General features: G+C 49.9%; 1 protein-coding gene across 1 annotated transcript; it reads right to left on the bottom strand.

The window, feature by feature from the left end:
- Positions 1-349: 349 nt before the first annotated feature.
- LOC144734856 (lamin-B1-like) lies at positions 350-20,988 on the bottom strand. The gene is made up of 12 exons (XM_078617271.1): positions 20,641-20,988; positions 17,208-17,419; positions 12,438-12,594; positions 10,762-10,887; positions 10,146-10,316; positions 9,690-9,815; positions 8,882-9,102; positions 7,077-7,308; positions 6,424-6,531; positions 4,815-4,934; positions 4,157-4,270; positions 350-2,311 (listed from the first exon to the last, which is right to left on the bottom strand). Exons 1-12 carry the CDS (start codon positions 20,788-20,790, stop codon positions 2,270-2,272), a joined length of 1,779 nt encoding a protein of 592 aa, XP_078473397.1. The 5' UTR covers positions 20,791-20,988; the 3' UTR covers positions 350-2,269.
- Between the last annotated feature and the right edge of the window lie 2,381 nt (positions 20,989-23,369).

The following is a 23,369-nucleotide window of genomic DNA, read 5'->3' as shown; positions in this document are numbered from 1 at the left end:
AGTCACGTAGATAGGTTCACAGAAAATAACCAAAACTACGACGTTTCGATCGCAACACGAGCGATCGTCATCAGGAGGAATAAAATAGGGGGAAAGCTGCTGAGGCAGACTGTTTTAAAGGTTTAAAATGGGTGTAGCCCAAGGGTCATAAACGAAGTGGGCAGGGCGAGTGATGTTAATGTGAGAGATTAGCATGTTAATGTAAGATCGCAGAGCCGCCGCCACATTGAGGTCGGCGCGCGGAGGTGGCTGTGTTGGTTTGAAAAAATTTAACCTGTTCAACTTCCACTGGGTGAGGCTGTGGATGATTTCACAGGAGACGTGACACGAGACACAGCAACAAGTTGGCATGGGTATAAAAGTAAGTTTATTTTTTTTGTTGTTGTCATGGACAGAAACAAAAGACTTCCATAATTTCACTTGTTTCATAATTTCAGGTAAATGCGTAATTTAAAAAGACGAAAGATACTGTAGAGCATGCACTAGAAAACTCCGCTAGAAAACCTCGAATTCACAAATACTGTGCTGCGACACGCGAGGGTGCCGAGCCGACCCCAACGCTCCCCAGCACGCGCTTCACAGTTTAATCCCGGCCCAGGTGCTCCTCTCTTTTGTCCTTCACCACGTGGCAAAGGCAGCAGTAGGAAGTCAGTCAGTCAACTTTCAGTGTGAGAGCTGTCCACTCTGGAGGTGGTTTATGTAGAGATGTTCATCACCCACAGGATGCGTTAGTGTGCAGTGTACCCTAGAGGAGATGCGTGAACAGCCAGACGTAGTCAAGCGACTGCACGTGTGTTTCGATGACGGGCTCTCTCTCCTCACGACATCACGACATCACGACTCTCGGCATCCATGCATGGGAACCACACGGCACGGGGAAAGCACCAGACGTGAGGGACATGGGGTGATCAAGGGTGGAGAGGGGTACATGGGGGTGAAGAGGTACATAGTGGAAGAGGGGAGGGGGGGACAGGGGGTCTAGTGGCATTGCCCTGCATGACGTAACCCCACCCCTCACCGCAGCCACACAAGATGCGTTCCCTGAAACCATTATTTATTTCAGTGCCAATGCAACACTGCAAGAGAGTGGACTGCCTAACTTTGAAACAGTGACGTGCATGTCTGTACAGCACAAACCAAATTGGAGCCCACCAATAGCTCTCCGCGTGTTTTCTAGTTGTCATTTTCCTGGAGAAGCTCCCAGCACGTGCTGCGAAAAATCATACATCGTGCTGAATGCCACATGGCACAACATAAAGACACGTCGGAGAGCTATACAGCACAACTATATAAACCTACGCGCTAGAATGGAGCGCATGTTTATGGGCGTGGAGGGGACACGTGCGTGGCGTGGAGCAGTGGTGACTTCAGTCTCTGCCACATCGTACGGCGCAACAACACCATCGACTATAGCTACATGCATCCAACCGCGACCACACGCTCAATTCACTACCGCATGTCACCATGACCACACAACTATCGCCACCACTACCAGTCTACCGCACAATCTACCACTACCAGTCAACTTTAGTTGACCATTACTACCGGAGTCGACTACTACCGCGGTCGATAGACACTGCAGAGTTGTTCACTACCTGTCAACCATCGTCGCGGTCGACCACTACTTGACTGACAATGCAGACTAACAGCTCCCGCCGTTAACCAATGCTGCAGTCTACCACTGCAACTGATTGGTTACGCCACCGTTGATCCCGACCACACAGTCGACCACTCCTACTCACTAAACACTGCACAGTTGACGCTGCCGGAATGCTCAACTGTGCGGTGTTGGTTAACAGTAGCAGTGGTCAACTGTGCAGTGTTGGTTGACAGTCGACTGTTCCCCTGTCAATCAACGCTGCAGTCGACCGCTCCGGCACAGCCGACCTAATCTTGACCCGAGAATCGCCACGAGAAGGGCTCCTTATGGAATGAAGGCCCCGACATAAAAACACTGCTCCTACTTACCATTGTAAATTTGTGGTTTTTTTATTTGTTCAAATTGTAAAAGCATCAAGAGGGGAAAAATAAACAAAAAAATGAGTGTGGTTTGTTTTTTAGAAACCTCCCTGTCACGTTTTGGGTGTTGGTTGGTACATCCTCTAACAAAGCAGAACAAAATCTAATGATCTTTCACACTACAAATCTCTAGTAAAAGGCTACACTGGCATGAGGCTATGAGATCGACTAACTTAAAACACGTTCTCTACCATAGAAAAAAAAATATGCGAGCTGCCCGAGGGGGGGTCTCCTCTCTGCAACGCCGGACTCACATCACCACGCATTGCCGGTCGCTCGCCTGAGGATCGCCCTGGACCAGACACACGGAGATGGAGCAGAAGGGTCAGGAAACACGAGTGTGGGTGAGTGTACGTGGGCATGCCGGTGAGTGCGTGTGGAAGTGCATATGTATGTGCGAGAAGGCAAGTTGGTAATAAAAGTGTATCTGGGTGTGTGGGAATATGGGTGATGTGTGTGTGTGGGTTTCTGTTGGTGTATGCATGGGCACGCATGTGCATGAGTGTATGAGTGCGGGTGTGTAAGTGTGCAAGCATGTTTCGGCGAGGATGTGTGTGTGCGCAAGTGTGGTGTGCGCATGTGCAGGCATGTGGGTGAATGTGTGGGTATATGGGCATGTGGGGGAATAGTGGAACGGTTAGTGCGCTGCGCCACAAACCCAGCAACCCGAGTTCGATTCCCGCTCATGGGAAACGCCAGTGACGATTATCTGAATCGTTCTTGGGCCTCCCCTAGGTTGACTCAGCTTAAAATGAGTATCTTGTACGGTGTGTAAACATCGTCACTTGGGAGACAAAGGCGGCCGGGTGTGGTACTGGCCACCCATCCCCTCGTGTGCTGTGTCGGCCTTCATAAGTGCTCGCTCACAGAATCTGCCCCAAAAGTCTGTTATGGGTATACGGGGGATCTTTTGTCTTTGTATACGAGAATGCGAATGCAAATGTATAAGTGAGAGCGTATAAAGGTGTGTGTACGTACACGTGGATGCCTGTAGATGAGAGAGTAAATAAGTGCGAGAGCAGAGGTCTAGGGAATTTTCAAAAGGACCTACATCTCTGCTTTATTGATCTGTGAGGCTGACCGATGCCTATTGGTCCACCATGTTATGTATACAAGTGATATGGTAACTGCTGCTTACTCTGAGAAGTTGGAAATGAACTACTCTGCAGCATGCCACTAAGAGGTGGGACCTGACCATCAGCCCAACCAAAAAAAACAACCTGTTTGGGTATTTTATGTCATCAAACACTCCACCCCCTCATCTCCCCATGAGTGATGAGGCAGTTTTGGAGAGAGCGAAGACGTTTGCGTACCTGGGCAGTGTACTCAACACGAGCTCCAGTTTGGCAGCGGAGGCCTCACTCCGAATCAGTCAAGCGGCATTATCGTTTCACCAGCTGTGTAACGCTGCGTGGAAGCTACCTGGCCTAACCCTCCATGCAAAGCTCCGGGTCTTCTCGGCCACAGTAATGTCCTCCCATCTCTATGATTGTGAAATGCAGAGCCCTTTAAAGGAACATCTGCACCGGTTTTGAAACATGCCTATGATCCATCCTGAGTTTAACCAGACTGGATTGTGTGAGGATCTGGACATAACCGCATTAGTGAGCTCCTTTGGCAGCCACCACATGCCCAAGCAGCTTCTAAATAAAGACTCTGACTCTGTTTAGCCGGATAGAGGGGGGCTAATAGGGCACGGCATGGGTTAGAGAAGAGATGGGCTGATGCGGTACAGGAGGATGTGGACTGGTACCAGCGGTGTTAAGATCGGCCTTAGTGGAGGAGGCCTGTAAAGGACGCTACTGGACAATTGGAGCCAGTTGCCTTCCAACAACAGAGTGCAGAGGGGTGCACCCACAACACTGCATTTTAGACAGCTGAAACGCAGTGAGGTGGCACAGTGGGTGCGCAGAAAGCGCATCTGTCAGTCAGTCAACTCATAACACCTGGGTCTGTCCCGTGACCTCCTGCCAGCAAGCCTTTGACACTTCATGTGGCCTCAGGGTGCACCTAGCCTGGCACAGTCGTTGTGGTGACATCACCGCCACTTAGTGGCAAACGACAGTTGTCGTTGTTATTGTACACGTGTGTGTGTGCAGGCATGGATGTGAGCGTGGGAGAGTTGTCCGTCACGCACCTGCTGGTGGAAAAGCTCCTCCTCTTCCAGCTCTGCCTCCTCCTCGTCGTCCTCACCATCTCCCCCCAGCGCGGCGTCGGTGAGCACGCGACTCAAGTTCCTCACCGCCACCTCCTGCTCGCACATCCAGCACAAAGACCCCCCCCCCCACCCCGTATCGTGTTAAGAGACTGTAGGAGCAAGTGCTGTTAGCGAGTAGCACCTATGAAGCGATGAAGGCCGGCACTGTGGCATACTAGGGGGTGGGTGGCCAGCACCACACCCAGCCGCATTTGTCTCAGTGGTGATGTTTTCACATCGCACCAGGTACTCATTTGAGGCTGAGTCGACCTAGGGGAGGAGGCCCAGGACCAGTTCAGATAATTGTCACTGGTGTCGGCTGTGAGCAGAAATCAAACTCGGGCCGCCAGGTTTGTAGCACAGCGCGCTACCCGCTCTGCATCCAGCACAAAGCCAGCAGTCACAACCACTCACGGACACAGACTAATTCACCTACCCAGACTTGTTACACACACACACAGCCAGATTCACTACATTCACCCATCCACACTCATCACACTCACCCAATTACAATGGCCACTCACCTACCCCGACTCACCACACGGACCCCAATTACACTCGCCGCACATTCACCCACCCAGGCTCACAACACCCTCACCTGGCCGGATGAGTCAAAAAGGCTGGTGAAGATCTGGTCTCCCGAGCCCCAGGTTGCCTGGCTCTTCCACAGCAAGTCCGTGGGCGGGTTGTGAGCCACGTGGGAGTCCGATGCCCACACCTGCCAGCCACAGCCACAACAGAAACTCCCTCCATCACCAATGACACAGGGGAACAACACCGCAACAACCACAACCACCACCCTGGCCTTAACAGGCTGTTGGGGCATGTACTGTTAGCGAGCACCTATGAAGGCTAGAATTGTATACGAGGCGGTCGGAGGCCAACACCATGCTCGGCTGCTTTTGTCTCCCCAGTGCTGATTTCACACCCTGCACCAGGTACTGTACTAATTTAAGGCTGAGTCAACCTCGAGGAGGCCCAGACCTGGCTCAGATAATCGTCACTGTCATTGGTCGTGAGTGGAAATTGAACTCGGGTTGCTGGGTTTGTAGCGCAGTTTGCTAACCAGACACTACCACTCCCCCACAATGACAACAACCGCCGTCTCCCAATAAGTGACATCACCATGGCACTTGTGCCAGGATAAGTGCACCTTAAGCCCATATGAATTGTCGAAGGATCACCGGCAGGTGACAGGACAGAACCAGGTGCCAGGAGTTGACTGACCGAGATCACTGACAGATGCACCACCTATGCTCCCCACTGTGCCAACTTGCTGCCTGACGCTCCACTCGTTGTGTTACTCTTCTGCCCTTCGTTGTTGTTGAAGGGCAATTGCCTCCAACTGCCCAGTAGTGTCCTTCATGGGCCTCATCACAAAGGCAAATCTAGACACTTCTAGTACCAGTCATCGGCAAGTCCACTCAGCTCCACAACCTGTTCCATATCAATCCATCTCTTCTCTACCCCTTGCCGTGCCCGTTTAGCTCCCTCTATCCGGCCAAACCGAAGTTGCTCCTCACCACCACCTCTGTCAAAAAACCACAAAGGCCCAGCACCAGCACCGTTACTACAATCACTTCAACCACCCTCGATCACCAATGTCGCAAGGGCTCAAACAACACTACCACCACCCTTCATCACTATTACTGCTCCCTTCATCACCATCCTCAGTGTGATTGATCTTGGTCACGGCCGTCATCAAGGCCAGTAGCACTGTAGCAGATAACAGTGAAATGTGAAGACAACATCTTCATGCCCTGGTGAAGCACTGGAGGTGGTATGATTGCTAGTTACAATAATGGTGAACTGTTTGTAAGGGCTTCGGTTATTATGGCGATGGTGACAGCTACTTATTACGGTTGTGTTAATTTTATTGTGCTACGGTTGGCTACATACAGCGCAAAATAAGTTCAACGTACATACATAAAGGTTAAGGCCAGTGGCAGCGCAATTGGCATGTTGGCTGTTTGGTTAGGGCTTGGGGGTATGACTTATGGCTGGTTGGCCAGTTGATTACGGTAAATAGATACGACTGGTGCAAACGGTTTGGCGACTGCTTAGTTAAGGTTTGACCTTGGGGATAGTCCTTGTGGCTGGTGGGCTGGATGTTAGGGCTCGTGTTGTCGCACTTCACGAGCTACACCGGGTCGACGGCACCCGCGCAGCGGTGTGCGTCTCCGTACTGCGCCCTCCCCTCCCCTCACCGTGACCGTGGCATTGGCCTTGAGGACATATCGCGACGTGAACTTGTAAGTGATCTCGTCCTGCTCCCCCACCTTCCTCTTCAGCACCCACGCTCCCAGCGGCTGGTCCTAGTACACACACACAGCACAGCACAGCACGCGTGTACTCACCCCCACACATGTACTCACTCGACAAGGCACACGTGTGGAAGTTGCGACGATGGTGAGTGCAGTGTTAGTCATGATTGTGAGTACTAATTACAATAATGGTCAATAATTAGTAAGGGTTTTGGTTATTATTGTGATGATAACAGCTATTTGTTACGGTTAAAGCGAGTGCTTTTTATTACGATGTGTGAACGCTGTTAATATTTTTGTGACGATGGCGAGTGATGGCGGCAAGTGGCGAGTGTGATCTTGTTGAGAACGAGTGCTGTATTAACGATGAAGGCGAGTGCTCATTAACAAGACAATGGTGGCAAGCGTCAAGAGTGTGTGATCCCACTAATGAAGAAGAGTGTTGCGTTGTTGCAATAGTGTCGGGTGTTGAGAGAGTGATGCTGCCGATGGAAGGCGAGCGTTCAAGGTGTCACGATGGTGACGATGGCGCGTTAAGCAGCGTGATTACGACGATGGCGAACATAACGGCGGCGAGCGCGTGGCTCGGGCCTCACCTGGGCCGAGGTGTTGCGGAGTCTCACGAAGCGGCCCTCTTGGTCAGCCTCGTCGATGGCCACGGGCCCCGAGGCGTGTGCGTGCTGTCTCACGCTGCTCGAGCTGCTTGCCTCGCGCTCCTCCACCTCCACGCGCTTGCGCTTCCCCCTCCCCGTGCGCACGCTGCTGCTGCGCGACGCCGACGTGCGCGACACCGTGACCCGCGACGCCGGGCTCGGCGACAGCTTCAGCCTGCACGCAGTCACCACGGAGACACCACAGGGTTACCATAGAGACAGGACATCGACATCATGGAGACAACGTGACCCGTGACGCCGGGCTCGGAGACAGCTTCAGCCTGCAAGCTGTTACCACGGCAACACGACATAGTAACCATGGAGATGCCATGACCTTACTGCGCCATTACCATGGAGCAATCATGACTTTGTAACAGAGACACTACCCCATAGCGACACCACGATGTTACCAAACACCGTGGCAAAACCACGACATTACACTTTTACGTCAGTCCATTGCTTATTCTTAAAATACTTTCACAGATTCTGTAGCTTTGTAAGAATTCAGATCATGCAAGTACAGGACACAGAAAAAATACTGAATTAAGAAAAATTGTCAAATCATGGAGGGGGTGAATAATTACATCTCTATTGTAAACAGATCATATGACTGTTAACCCATCACGTGACCTCACACGGCTGTCATGTGACTTCACTCTCAAATAGATACCACATCCTACCATAGGAACCAATCTCATCATGTGACACCCATCAACCGATCCCACAAACTGGTCACAAAGCTACATTTGAATCCTGGATACGCGTTTGTATTTAGATGCCACGTAATTTATTATCATTATTATTATGTACACGCATACATGTGTGAACATTAACACGTTGGAATCAATTGAGACAACAGATTCCTTAGCAAGAGAGATGTGGGAACAAGGGAGACATTAAAACAAGGCGCGGAGCACAGGCAGCGTCAGCAGCTGTCATCTTCACAGCTAACATTGTGTATCCATTAAGAGAACAAACTCGGCTTATTTTATAGCCTCTAACGGTGTGCAGTGATTACTGCAGTTTGTATAGTAGCATTCATTCGGCACTCTGTGGTGGTGCCTCTGCATCCTTACAGTGCACATTTAAAAAAAGAAAGTCGCAGGTAAATTTATGCTCTAATGAGCTTTTGAGGCAGTGCTCCCCTCCTGTTTACAGCAGGGGAGAAAATTTCACATTCTCATGGTGGGGGCAAGTCTTTGCATAGGACAACCACTGTTGACTTCTCCACAATGTGGTACTCATTCTTATGGCCCCCAGAGGGATGATGGGCTCAATCAACCCCCCCAGTATTTGAACTCGCAACCCTTCCGATTCGGAGCTGCTTGCACTATCGCTGAACTAACTGGCCGGACAAAAAGCTAAAATTTTATTGAGTTGGACAACGATGAAGATGTTTATTTGATCCATAAAGGTTTTTTTTGGGTTAGATCACGTAAATATAAATGTGCGATTAAACCCACCACTACCCGACGCAGCTGAAGTTGTAACAAATTGCCACATTTTGTTTACGTGACAAACCTTGCTAATTGGCTGTGTCGGGTGGTGGCGGGTTTAACGACACATTTATATTTATGCGCTCTAACCCAAAAATACTTTATTATGGATAATTTGGTCGTAGAAGCTTACGTGTCAAAATTATAATTGAACAACTGTAACCCTGGTGTGCGATTCCCCCGTCTCGGTGTGTGTGTGGGTTGTAAAATGTTAATTTTAGATTATTAGACGGGGGGGGCAAGAAACCACACCTCTCCTCCTCGCCCTCCAGCAGCTTGCGGTAGGCGGAGATCTCCATGTCGAGCGCCAGCTTCACGTCCAGCAGCTCCTCGTACTCGTTGAGCTGCGCCTGCATCTGCTCGCGAAGCTCCGACAGCTCGCGCTCTCGCTCGGCCAGCGCACGCCGGTGGGAGTCACGTTCGTGCGCCAGGCTGTCCTCCAGATCCCGCACGCGAGACTCCAGCACAGAGGTCTGCATTGCGGTGGCACACAAGTGGGCGCACGCGCAAAACATTTATTAGCACGCACGCACGCCTTGGTTACCATGCCCACTCACTCGCTTTACCTGTCCAGGCATGGCGCTAGCGGTAGACTTGGGGTCAATTACAATTGGCATCGTGCGATTTGTAATGAATTGCAATGTCGTTGTAATTTCAGTTAACAATGCTGTTATATCTGTAGAATCGACCCTTGGTCTATCGGCCTGTGTGTGCATATTAGGTGCGATAGCGAAGTCGTTAGCGCATTGCACTATGTACCCAGCGACCTGAATTTGATTTCAGCTCGTGGTCAATATCACCGATTTTAATCCGAACCGGTCCTGAGTCTCACCTAGGTCACCTCAGACTTAAACAAGTACCTGGTGCAGTGTATAAACATCAGAACTGAGGAGATAAAGGTGGCCAGGTGTGGTGCTGGTCATACCATCCCCTCGCACACCGTTCCACCCTTCATGGGCACTTATTAAATGGCACTTGCCCCAACAGCCTGTGTAGATTACACGGGGGATCTTTCAGTGTGTGTGTGTATATAAAGTGTACATTTTGTGTGTGTGAGCACCTGTTTCTGTGCGTTGTTGAGCTGGCTAGTGAGAGTCTCCACACGGAGGGTCATCTCCGAGAGCTCCTCGCGCGCCCTGTTGGCACTGGAGCTGTTCTTCTCGGATGACAAGCGTGCATTGTCAATCTGCACACACAGACACACACAGACAGCGAGACCATTTACAAGAATTCACAGGACAAGCACATAACCAGGAGGTGCAGGAAATTACAACAAACTTAAACAAGTGTAGTTTGTTGGTGGTCTCAAACATGGCACCAATGATTAGAAAGAAAAAAAATCCCTGAAAACATGTTTTTACTTAAGTTGACTATATATTATACATATATTGCAGCTATGAGACACTATTCTCATGGCATCACTCTACCGCTCACAGGTGAGGCCATGCACCATAATGAAACCACGCAGGTCAGGCCGGGAAACACAAATGACGCCGCTGCCCACAGCCCCTCACACCTTGGCACGGAAGTTGATCTCTAGCTCTTGCTTGTAAGCGTTCACTTGATCAGCGTGCGCCTCCCTCAACTCCAGCAGCGCCTGTCCCAGCTTGCTCTCGTACTCCCGCTGACGCCCAGAGTCCACCTCCACCATGCGCGTCTCGTGCTTCTTCCGCGTCTCGCGTACCTCCTGCGGCGGCGGCACGGAGGCACGCCACAAGCGTCACGGGGGCAAGGAGGGGAACTCCACCAACACGATGCCAATATGCAACGACCGAAAACTTTCTTCTTCAGATTATTATTATCATCCTGTCGATTATCAAATTACTTTTTCAAAAGCACCCGCACAACATGCTCGCTCATCTTCCTCATCTATTTTTACATTTTGACATGGGTCCACCTTCCAAGAACCAACATGCAAAATGACGATGATGTTTCATCAATTACAACTGAAACAAGTAGAGCAGCATTCTAATGAACTCAAAACAACTTGATTAGCCGATAAAAAAAAATCTTGACAGGATAATAATCTACGTACTCGTTTCTGCCTTAACACTTTCGTTGACTTGCACGGAACAGCATGAGCATTAGAGGGGGGCACAGGGAGAGTTGAAGCACACGCCGAGGGAGCGCACCTCCTCAAAGACGCTCTTGCGGAACTCCAGCTCCTCCTTGAGGCTCTGTGCGCGGTTCTCCAAGTCCACACGCTGCAGGGTCTCCTCAGCCAGCTGCTTCTTGGTGGAGGCGAGGACTCCCTCCATCTGCACAGACGCACAACAAAGACCCCCCATATAGCCTTGACAGACTTGCGGCAAGTGCTGTTATCAAGTAGCGCCTATGAAGGCCGGCAAGGCACAGGAGGGGGTCAGTGGCCAGCATCACGCCCGCCCGCCCTTGTCACCCATGTGGCGATGTTTACACACCACACAGGTGCACACACAGAGGTGTGCAACCCTTTCCCCTATCTCGCCATCACCATACTATTGCCATGCTTTCAGGGTCACAATTTAAGAACCGATTAGTTTACAATCTAGTTTATGGTTTATGTTCTAAATGTTTTGCTGTCTCATTTGTGCCGTTTGTTTGCTCACATAAGCCTTAATGTAATATTAGCATGCATCTTGCAAATGCAATTCTGATTCGGGAAAAAAACATTTTCAAAAGTGCACGCATCATGCGCACAAGAAATTGATATAAATTTTTAAATCAACGTAATGTTACATGCTTAATGTTTGGATATTAGCCAGCACTTTGAAGGCAAAGGCTGATAGGGATCACAGATTTAAAATCACAAACCTACTAGCCTGAGGTGGAAAAAAAGCAGAACAACAAGTGGGTTTAAGCAGCCACATGTGTTATCTGCTCCTTCCCTATGGCTGTTAATGGGCCCTCCAATTTTCTCTCACAAGCGACACTCTCATTAGAAAAAGATTCACAGGGCAGGATCTTCCTTAAAGAGGCTTGAGACTATAGGGAAGCTTTCCTGGATCAATAAATGATATTATTTTACAGACGTCTATATAGTATGTCACACATGCAACTTGGTGGGGCCTGAGATACATTTATATAGTGTACGAGTGTTACACCATTCACAAATACTGCATTGGGTGTGGGCGGGTTAATTGGTCAGGGTAGAAATGCGTGACGTCGAAAATTGTCGATGGCCAGATGTCTCAGCGGCACAGGGAGCGACTCACAATCGTAAGGTTGCGAGTTCTGATCCTAGTTGGGGGTGTGGATTCAGCCCATCATGCCTCTGGGGTGTGTAAAATAAGTACCACTTTGTGGGGAAGTCTATAGTGATTGTTCTATGGACAGTGGTTCAAGAGTTGTGAACTGGAGTTAAACACCAATGCCTCAAAACTCATTTGAGCAGGAAATCGCTTTTAACTATCAACTTTAACTATTTCACCGGCAACACAGCTATAATTCCACAATTGTGTAATCACCAGCAATCAAACAACGGACACTGCACTATATCCCCAGATGTGAAGGCTGTAGCAGCTGCATTAACACCCACTGTATTTCCCTCATCAACCAAAACGCCCTCCATCTTGGAATCTCGGCATCCAGCTTAAACCTCAGGGCTCCAACGTCATTTCATTTCCTACGAAAACCCGGTCCCCCCTGCCTCCCCCCCCGAATGACCCCGTGAGGTTTTACAGACACTGCCCACAACCCCTTTTGGCTAACGCCTCCCGTGTGGCTGGGTCTGGTTACATCTGGAGCGACTGGAATTTTTGGGGTTTTTTTCTCATTTCCTGCCAGTGTTGTCACCGCGGCAGCCCTGCCGGGCCCAGTTCGGACCCACCTTGGCGAGCTGGGCTTTGATCTCGTTGAACTCGGACTGCAAGCTCTTATTGTCAGACAGCGCGGACCCCAGCGCCACCTCCTTGGCCCCGAGCTGCGCGTCCAGGTCACGAGCCCGAGCTTGAACAGTCGCGAAATCATTGTCACGCTTTGATAGCCTGAGGGATCACACACCACGCAACATGCACATCATGCACACCGCCAACCGACACACACCACGCACGATACACAACCCCCACCATTACACCGCACGTACAATAATTACAAAACACACTGCGAACCACTAATGACCACCTCCACACCGTACTGGATATACATCCACCACCATGCAGAGCTCCATACATTAAACACACACCATACAACACATACTCCAGACAAACAATTCACACACATCCTGTTCAGCACACAGTTTACCATATACAAACCACACAAACCCTGAACACCATTCAAATTACATCAAATATACAACACACACGCCATGCATCACTCTTTCACCATGTAGAAATGTGAATGACCTGTGGGGTCTGCTGCTGATGAGCACTCCTCTGCATAAGACATGAAGATGGGATGATGTCACAAGCTGTAACTATATAAGCAAAGTGGGAGCAGCTGGGAAACCAACCCAGGCACCTTGAGCGAAAACTCAGTCGCCAATTGCATAACGTTCCTTAAAATTACATTTCCCGTTTTAACAAAATTCGTAATGATTTACAAGGAAAACTAAGGAGAAACATTCCTTAAAATGGTTGATGCAACCGATCACAGAACTAAATCAAGGACTCGGTGCCTAGCAACTGCCACGAAAACCCAAAATAAAACAAATACCAATTTGTTTGCACTGCTCGCCTGGGTTTCACTCTGCGGTACAGAGTTCCCGGCGAGTCTGAGTCACGTCCAGGTACCACAGCCACACCCAGGCACGAGGCCTCACCCTGTGCGAGTGGCAGCAGACACAACATGGACGCGGTGCCGGGCAGGAGCACGGGCTCAAAGGGACTCAACGAGACCACAGCGACTCGACAAAACAGAAACTTGCACAAGTGAATCTTTCACAATGAAACACTCCTCCATAATTCATACCGCGTCTCCGACGATAACGCACGCAACTCCCTAATCAGGGCATATTTACGAATGCGTATGTGTAAGCTGGGTGGGGTAATGGGGAAGATTGTGGCTCTGTGGTCAGTTAACTTCCGCCAGCTCGTGCGGCGGAGACCAGAGCAGGATGCTTATTCACACCACAGCCGCCTATCGCTCACACCGCACGCTTGGCAAAAACCAAAAGGGGCGCGGTTCATTTCTCAAACTGCACAGGAACTTTCGAGGAATAGAATACAACTTTTTTTAAGGTAGAGAGAGTTTGCTGCAGCCAACAGCAAGACAAATTATCAATAAATGAGGAAGTTAAAACTGTCAGCCTGCTTGTGAAGTGAGCCAACGGTTTGGCATGGCGGCGCAGTCACGCAGAACGAACGGGGGCAGTGGAAGGAAGGGAGGGAAAGCCCCGCACGGGCACGCCCTGTTGAAGAAGGCAGCACCCCACCCCCACTCGCCTCCAGGCGACTTTCAAAACTGACCAATCACAGCGACCCGTACTCTGGGCTCATTTGTTCGAGATCCAACAACCAACAAAGCTATCGTGGCAAGAGAGGCCGCTGCTAGCACACGGCCACTGCAGCACATTCTTGACATCGCTCGCATTGCCAGCACCAAGCGGCCAAGCACCCAGTGTGTATGTTCACAGGCTGCTCCATTCCTGGAGAACTCCCCAAAACTGCATTTAGGACATTCGCAACGGCTACTTAACTTACACAAGCCACAAACAATGTATAAAGGTCCCTCATTTGGCCTCACTAACTGCATAATTGTTGTCAGAGAGCACATATTAAGGCTAGCATGACACAGGCAAGAGACCATGCCCTTTTTCTACCCATTACCAAAATGTAGAATTATACTCCCTTCTCATTTATGCCATGTCCTATTAACTATTTATTATTTTACCAGGTAAGGCCCACTGAACGATTATAGCTCTTTTTAAGAAGCGACCTGGTCACAAATGACAGCTCAAGTGGCTTACGTGGAAATTTATAGCAGCAAATGTTGACTATAAATGTGGAGGACCCGGAGAAAAATCCATACAACCACAGTAAGAACATACAAACTCCAAATATACAATCTTGATTTGAAGCTTTTGTGACTGCAGGAATCCACTCTTTGGTTCTTTCGGTAAAGTCACGCAGGTATAAAATAAATACAGGAGTCAGGGTCGGGATCGAACCCATGACCTCCTGTATACCAGGTGAGGGAGATAACATCTAGCTATTATGGCGCCCATGTCTGCTTAGAAGACACCCAGAACAGGTTCAAATACCACTTCCGTGTTTGACAAAGAAACGAAACTGGGATCGTAAAGCAGCGGGTTGAGACATTATGCAACCAAACGCACTATTGCATATGTAGTCAATACAAAGTCCAGCAATGGGGGGGGGGGGGGTTGTGCTTCAGGAATATAGCTGCCAAATACGATACACTGGGGCTGTAAAATGTGTGGCTCCACCATCTCACACACATGCGCACTCTATCTTACTGTCCCCCATCACAGCCATGTTCAACACTCTCACTCCCACCCATGGAGGTGCAGTGGAAGCCAATGGCTCAATCAGGTGACGATAACTCAGCTTTGGAAGTCCAAGACGTGGGGAAAACACAGCCCCCGCCTGGCTCCCCATAAGCTCCTTTACAGGCACAGTGCAGACTGGACTAATGAGTGACGCCCCACAGGTGGCAGGGTCAACAGCTGCTGCGCTCGCCCCACAAAGCGTTGCCTGTGGCTGCACAAGCGCAGCTGTTCCACCCCTCGACAGCAAAACTATCGCTGACAGCCCACAACCGCACCGCATGGATGCACCCACGCCCCAGGTGTCATGGCCTGGTGGTGGGGGTACTGCATCTACCATCACCTGCCCGCTCGCTCCTCCTGCACACGTGTCGGCCGTCAGTCACAAATCCCCATAAAAAACTACCCGCCAACATGGGAAAGACAAACACGCGCGTGTGGACAGGGGGGGGGGTTCCATCTCCCGCACCAAACTTGGACAGAGCTGCTTTGTCTTGAGGTTCTGGTATTTTTATTTCAGTCTCTTTCTCGTGCTTGATTGGCACGAAGTTGTTTTGTCACCAAGAGGCCCCAAGCCGTATCCCTGAGCTTGATAGGTTTCCACTGGATCCCACAGCACAATACCTCCCAACGCTACGGCCACTCTTCACGCGTGGACGAGGTACAATCTCGTATAATTGCTCGGGACGTATGCCGCCCTGTAGCCCGAGCACTACCCACAACAACTGCAGCTATATCATGGGACCTCCTTTGACAGTACCAAAATATGAGAATAAGTTTTCCACTTTTTTCTGGCAACAAAACAAGGTGCTGACATATTAAAACACCAAACTGAAACCTTTTACAAGGAATCATGTCTGCATTAACCACAATACTTGTGGTCAGAATGCAAACAAAAAACACTGATAATATATACATTGTCTTTGAAACCGATTGGTCCACACCAGACAGCTTTCTTTTGAGCCTAGTCTCAAAACGGTGTTAGACCAGCGGACGCTGTACGCCTTTTGGCATCCTCTGGTCTAACACCGTTTTGAGACAAAACTCAAAAGAAATCTGTCTCTGGTGTGGACCAATCAGTTTCAAAGATAATGCATGTATTACTCTTTGGTTCTTTCGGCAAAGATTGAACCACCTCTACGGGGAGGGTTTTCACACAACTGTTAGAACCTGAAGATGATTGCTTGTGTGGCGATCAAAACGTAGTGATCTAATATTTTTTCTACCTACGTGACTTTACCGAAAGAACCAAAGAGAATGGATTCTTGCAGTCACGAAAGCCTCAAATCAAGATTGAATTAATATATTATCAGAGAATGTTTTTTGTTTGCATTCTGACCACAAGTATTGTGGTTAATGCAGACATGATTCCTTGTAAAAGGTTTTAGTTTGGTGTTTTAACATCTCAACACCTGTTTTGTTGCCAGAAAAAAGGGGAAACCCTATTCTCAACTGCAGCTATAACAAGTTTTATAGGGAAAACCAATGGTGTCATATAACCTGACACCTGATGCATCAACTTTACGTGACCTGGACAAACCCATGTAAGTGGGAAACAAGTCACAGGTAGCAACAGCCCTCGGGCACCAGCCGCACGTGAGAACCGAGAGCACGCGGACATAAACCACAAATTGTGCCGGCACGCGCCAGCGCGTGCCGTCACCCGGGGCACTTCTCTCACCACACTCCACGCACCGCGGATCTGAGCAGCCGTAATCCCGCCAGTGCAGCACGCACTATCGTCAGCTGCTCTGTGAGGCCCGTGCGGTGGATACATCTACAAGGGCGGTGCGGGATGTAATACGGTGCGGCGTGGTATGTACGGTGATGTGGCGTGATGAAGTGTTGGCTTACGGTACACAGTAACACGTGTAGTATGTCGTACCATGGTATGTTGTATTGCAGTGTGTGGCCTATCGTGGTGTATAATGTAACAGAGTGTTATATAGTGTGGATTGTGCATTGTGAAGTTGTGCGATGTATCCTGTTGTCCCAGTGTGCTGTGCCAGTGTAGTGTGATGTATCATGTACGATGGTGATTTATTGTAGTGTACTGTGACGTATTGTGTACTGTAACTCGGTGACACGCATCACGGTATTTTTCTGATGTACCGTATCATCTATCGTGCCGTGCCGGTGTGCTGGCGCACTCACTTGGCGTGCAACTCCTCGTATTCGGCACGGTACTTTCCAGCCTCGATCTGCAGGCGAGCACGCTCCCGCGCCGTGTCGTCCAGCAGTGCACGCGCGTCCGCGAGCTCCTGCTCGTAGGCGGAGCGCACGCCGCTCACCTCACGTGTGACCACCTGCTCGCTCTGCGACACTTGCATCAGCAAGCGGCTGTTCTCCGTCTCCAGCGAACGAACCTGAGCAAGACGCGACACCTTCGTTTACGACCAGATAACAGCAGCATACGTTCCTACGGTGTATAAATACAACCTTATCTTTACCTCTGTGATGTCGGCTCCCACAGAATGCTCTTTAACACAAAGACTTGAACTGCTCCGAATGGTTACTTCACCTCATGACATGCCACCAATAGCACAATCAGTTAAAACTGGAGAAAAACCAAAATGAAACTGCATTCCAAGACGTTTTAGAAAAAAGACGAACTACATTTAGCCTTTAATTGCAAAAGACAACTTTTGAGAAGGAAAAATAACAAATAACCATTGTTTTTTTGGAGCCAAGCTGGATTGAGCATGGTTAGCACTTGGATGAGAGACTATCTGGATATATCAAGTTTGGCCTGCGAGACAGTCAGGAAATTGGCAGGACACCAATGGTGGAGCTTTCTGCATCACTCCCTCGTTTACATGTGGTTTCCCTCACTTGCCACTCATGTAAGGGAACTGGTCAAACATCACCAATACAGGACCCTCCCCCCCTGAGGAAGTGTCTTGAGACTCAGTGAGGCTTTGCTTGTTCAAGGGCATTTTTATTGTGATTGAGAAGTCACATTTCGCAGGGAAGCCTCGGTGTGAACACAAGCATTTTAACATCCGCTTAGTCAGCCGGATTGCTGTTGGAGTTTGGACTTAGATACATAGCCCAGCATATCAGAGATCCGGACTAGCAAGTCAGGGAGCACAGTGATCAGCTTTATACAAATAATGTGATCTCCTTCCCGTAGTGTTTTGCATAAGTGTAAAGTGATTTTTCATTTTCACGTGGGGTGTTTTATGTGACCAGTCACAGGAGACTTACATTTATAGTGCAAGAAGTCCTAGCTTAATGGAAGCAGGAAATGTTGTAAACTCGGTTGTCCTACGCCTTATGGACACTTCAGAACTAGTAAGCCATGGGCCAGTGTGCCATTTGGTACCAACTGTGGCATCAAAACACAAATAGACTCAATCCTCAACCATGATGAATCCACTGTTGGATGAAGGCCTCCTCCTAAGCCACCACCACCATCCCCGCAACGTTCCCACCATATACTTTAAATGGCCATACAGAGCTTTTCGTGACAACTCAATAAAAATGGTTATTACATAATCCACTTGCAATGTCCATATGAAGATCTTACCACGAAAGTTTATTCCGCCTCTCGTGACACTGGTGCGTACGCGTGTTATGCCCGCTCTGTGCTCACGGCGTCTCTGCGGATCTCCGGTTGAGCATCGCCCTCGTCTCAAACGAGACACAAGGGAGCTGCTGTCTTCTAAACCCGTGACGCCGCAATTCCATAGAGATCCCGTTTTTAGCTTCAGCTCTGGGCATAGCGCATCCACGCGCCTACGCGCGCTGGGGCGGGGGGGGGAGTCTTGAGTTGATGGGAAATTTTTAAGCCTGAAGTTTCCTTGACACAAACCTCTGGTTGCATAGGCACCATCATCATCAGTTTTTAGTTCAGTTTTAATTGATTAGGTATAACCCTGTGAGCCTCTGGAGGAACCCGTCCGTGCGGGTACCATGTGGTGGTGGGGGGTGACCACGTGAACGCGGCGCTGACGCGAGCGAGAGGCGAGGACCCTTACAAGGAGACGCCTGGGGGAATGCGGTCATTGACCTCCAAGGAGCGGGCGGGAGAAAGCCGCGCCTCACCAAGTCACCCACAACCCCCTAGCCAACTCATTCAACCTCCTCATAGACAAACAAACCACTCGAGCCCCCGTACCAATACTGTACACACAAAACCACTTTACACCCCCCCCCCCTAAATTCAATACTCACCAATCCATTCACCCCTTCATGGACTAACCACTCACCCGTGCCCCAACACTCTTACGTGTTAACTCAATAATTCCCTCACCCCCTTAACCAATACACACAAAACCATTTCACACCCTCACTCAATCGCCTACTCACTCACCCACCCCCTAAATTCACCCACCAACCCATCCACTCACGCACGGACTAACTCACCACTCACCCGCGCCCAAGCACTCTTACGTGTTAACTCAACAATTCCCTCACCCCCATAACCAAGACACACAAAACCATTTCACACCCTCGCTCAATCGCCTACTCACCCACCCCCTACATCCACTCACCAACCCATTCACTCACTCACGGACTAACTCACCACTCACCCTTATCCACCATAACTTGTTCGCGTTAACCACCCGACCACGAGAATCACACTCACTCACACCTCCAAACCACTCATCCACGCCCTGATTGACTCCCACACGCAACCACGCATTCACATTTATCACGACCTCTAACTACCCCAGTCATTGTAATATCATTAAAGTTTACATTGCGGTTACATAAATGTGCAGCCATGTCTCGCAGCGCGCTCACTCGCACGCGGCTTAACACACACACACGAGGCATTGACACTCACACACGAGGAACAGCGAAACACGATGAAGATGTCACAGAAGACACCGACACCAGATATTTACACAAGACGCGAGGTTGTGACACAACCCCCTTAACCTAATACACACTCTTGATACACTAAATTTAGCTGTGACGGTCCCACCTAATGAAGGAAGCGTGTGTTGCCTCCGAAACGTCGTGATTTATTCTTTTATTTTGTATTATTAGCTTATTTTTTCTTTATTTTGTAACTACGTGGCTTTACCGAAAAAACATAAGAGTATGAATCCTTGCAGCTTCAAATCTAGAAATATTCACACAACAACCTCGCGTGTCAGTGAGAGAGAGAGGCCATAACGGGCGTAGCACGTGGGGGCCGGAGGAGACGCCGCCGGTTCCACCTCCTCCTCCTCCACCACATGGACACGGGCACGTGGCACGAATGGCGATGCTTCCAACGATGATGATCGCTGCTGCTCGTTATGTCGCCGATGTTGATGTTGGAGAAAGCTGCCGGTGATTATTCCGACGGTGATAATTGGTTAATTTTGCTATTTCCGATTATTCCGATGGCGGTTATCGATTGCCCCCCCTCCTCCCCCAATGTAGATAATGCTAACGACAATATCGAGTCGTGTTGTTAATTACATTAGTTACCTTAACCCCCCTACGAACCCCACCGAGGGGGGGGGGGGGCCGAGGAGGAGGCCGAGGAGGAGGCGGCCGGTGGCGGTTGGCGGCCCCGGCCGGGGAGACAAACCCACGACCTCTGCCGCCTCACGCAACGCCACAAACACTCGTGCGACAACAACGTTACCTTGTCGATGTAGATGGCGAGGCGATCGTTGAGGTTAATGAGATCGTCCTTCTCGCGTTGCCGCGAGAGTCGCGTCGGGCTCAGAGGCGACGCCAGTGACGAGCGTCCCGCGCTGCGGGGCCCGCTCGGCGTGGCCGTGGCGGACGACATCGCTGCTGCTGCTTCTGCTGCTGCTCCACAAGCTTCCTTGTCAACTCGCTCTCGTCAATCCTCAAGTGAAGGCCCCACCACTACCACCACTACCGCTGCCACCACCGTCACCGCCGCTGCGCTTTGTGAGGGACGCGACCGTTCCTCCTCCTCCTCCGACAACGACTCGAGGTGGCGCGAGGGGAGGGGGGCGGCGGTCGCGGGGGGCGGGGCGAGCGGGCAGTGACGTCACCGAGCGCGCGCGCGGCACCGCAGGCAAGATGGAGGAGCGCACGTGACCGCGCGCCGGCCAATGGGGAGAGCGAAGCGGCGCGCGCCGTTTCTTGGTTCCCGCGCTTTTTTTTATTTTCGGTGAGGTGCAGAAAATAATTAATTAACATTTTAATTAATAATTGCACAAACAACACACGCGAACTCCACACCGTTCGCAACAACATTGCCCCTCTAAAGAATAAAACACGATACAGGCAAACGTTTCTGGTAATAGCTCTTTTATTAATTAATTGCAGCGATGGAGAAAAAAAATCGTCTAATTTTCCCCGCACCCTCCTCGTGAGCGCGAGCAGAGTTATCTCGCATACTGCGATTGTGGCAGTGGGGGGGGGTAACACTGCGCTTGCTCAAAGTTATTTTCCACGATGCTGTCAATGGAGAAGGCTCCACACCGGAAGGTTTGCGCTTTGTTTCAATGGGGGACAAAGGCGGCGTGCCCCCCCCCTCCCCCATGGACTCTATTGGCCCGCCTCCTTCATTGATGCCATTGGTTCCTCCCCCCATCGACTCCATTGGCCCGCGCCCTCCCCCCAATTGACTCCACCCCCCCTCCCATTGACTGCATTGGCCCGCGCCCCCCCCCCATTGACTACATTGCCCCCCATTCACTCCGTGCCCCCTCCCCATTGACTACATTGCCCCCCATTCACTCCGTGCCCCCCCCCATTGACTACATTGCCGCCCCCCCATTCACTCCATTGCCCCCCCCCATTCACTCCATGGCCCCCCATTCACTCCATTGCCCCCCCATTCACTCCATGGCCCCCCATTGACTCCATTACCCCCCCCCCCATTGACTACATTGGCCCATGCCCCCCCCCCATTGACTCCATTAACAATATAAATACATGTTAAGAATAATTTACTGAATGAACTAAAAGTTTAATAAGCGGAAGCGAAAAAAATGTCCACAGGCTCAGAGAGCTCCATAATATCGGTGTTTTTTTTGGGTGTTAGAGATATCACGTAAATATAAGAGAGATCCATCTGAAATGTCGTGGAAGAGAGTTCCATAGCCGGGGGGCTACACGTGAAGAAGCTCGGTCACCCATAGACCTCGAGCACATTGCGTGTAGCACAATATGCTGGGGAGCTAAATGATGACCCGTGTGTGTGGTGTCCGAGGGCTGCTAGGCTTTGAGAGAGAGTGTAAGCTTTAATATTCTCTCTTCGTGAAGGCTTCAGCGGTTTACTTTGTGGTGAATAAATTGCGCTGCGTGGCCACAATCACACTACCGCACTGTGCCGTGGTTCGTCTTTAATGTTATCAATGAGTCTCTGTCTCTACGAATCTCTATGCGTCTTTATGTATCTCTAAGTCTGTGCATTTATATGTGTACGTGTGTGTCTGTGGGTCTCTGTATTTCTATGAGTATTTGAAGAGAGGTATCTAGTATCTCTGTGGTTTTAACGATACGGTCTATAGTTTGGGCTGCGTGGCCACAATCTCACCACTCTGGCTTGTGTTTAATTTAACATTTATAAAAAATATGTGCAGCATCGGCCTATTGATGTTCGGATGCGGTTTGATGGTTTGTAGTGGTAATAACTACTCGCTGTTCGGCGATCCGCGAGAGAGCGGATCGAAAACACAGTTTTCCCGCTCGGTAAACGGTCAGGGTCAACTGAGGTCATGCAGGATCCAAACGCCAGATTGGGAAGGACCAATCAGAAGGTTCCAAAAGTGGCCTGGGATTGGACGAATTCAGCCACGAACCAGTATAAAGGCCAGAGCGCTGAGAGCTCTGGGCAGTTCTGCCTGCACGAAGACTCAATCTGGCTGAAGACAGCTAGGACCCTGGACCAAGCCTTCCAGCCCTTGTAAGGGCTGAGGCTCAGTGTAACCAGTGGTCAAGGGAGAATAGGTCCTGGATAGGCAGGACCCTGGCTCCCAGCCTTCTCGCCCTTGTAAGGGCGAAGGTCCTGAGCGACCAGAGGTCGGGGACCCACCGGGCCAGCGGTGGGTCAGTGAGCCTCCCCTAGGTCCCAGCCGGAGGACGCTAGGTTAGCAGGGAGATTGAGATAGCTCCTGCCAAAGTCCGGAGGCTGTACCTCCTTAGGATCGGAGATAGACTTGAGTCTAGATTTGAAGCTTTCGTGACTGCAATGATTCATACTCTTAGGTTTTTTCGGTAAAGTCACGTAGGTAAAAAAAAAATAATAAAAGTAAAATAAAACAAATTAAAAATAAAACAAATAAAAAAACATCTATTTGTTTTATTTTACTTTTATTAATTTAAATTTTTTACCTACGTGACTTTACCGAAAAAACCTAAGAGTATACACTTGAGTGTTAAGCTTTGCAA

Source organism: Lampetra planeri, chromosome 53 (assembly GCF_965212315.1).
Source record: "Lampetra planeri chromosome 53, kcLamPlan1.2.h2, whole genome shotgun sequence".
NCBI classification, from domain to species: Eukaryota; Metazoa; Chordata; class Hyperoartia; order Petromyzontiformes; family Petromyzontidae; genus Lampetra; species Lampetra planeri.
This window is presented reverse-complemented; position numbering and strand designations above follow the sequence as displayed.

Bases quoted from the DNA above. Each gene is read 5' to 3' on its own strand.
- LOC144734856 (XM_078617271.1), bottom strand. From the start codon at position 20,790: ATGTCGTCCGCCACGGCCACGCCGAGCGGGCCCCGCAGCGCGGGACGC. The intron at 9,816-10,145 runs GTGTGAGGGGCT...CTGTGTGTGCAG, and splicing joins AGATCAACTTCCGTGCCAAG to ATTGACAATGCACGCTTGTC. The intron at 9,103-9,689 runs GTGCTCACACAC...ACCGCAATGCAG, and splicing joins TCAACAACGCACAGAAACAG to ACCTCTGTGCTGGAGTCTCG.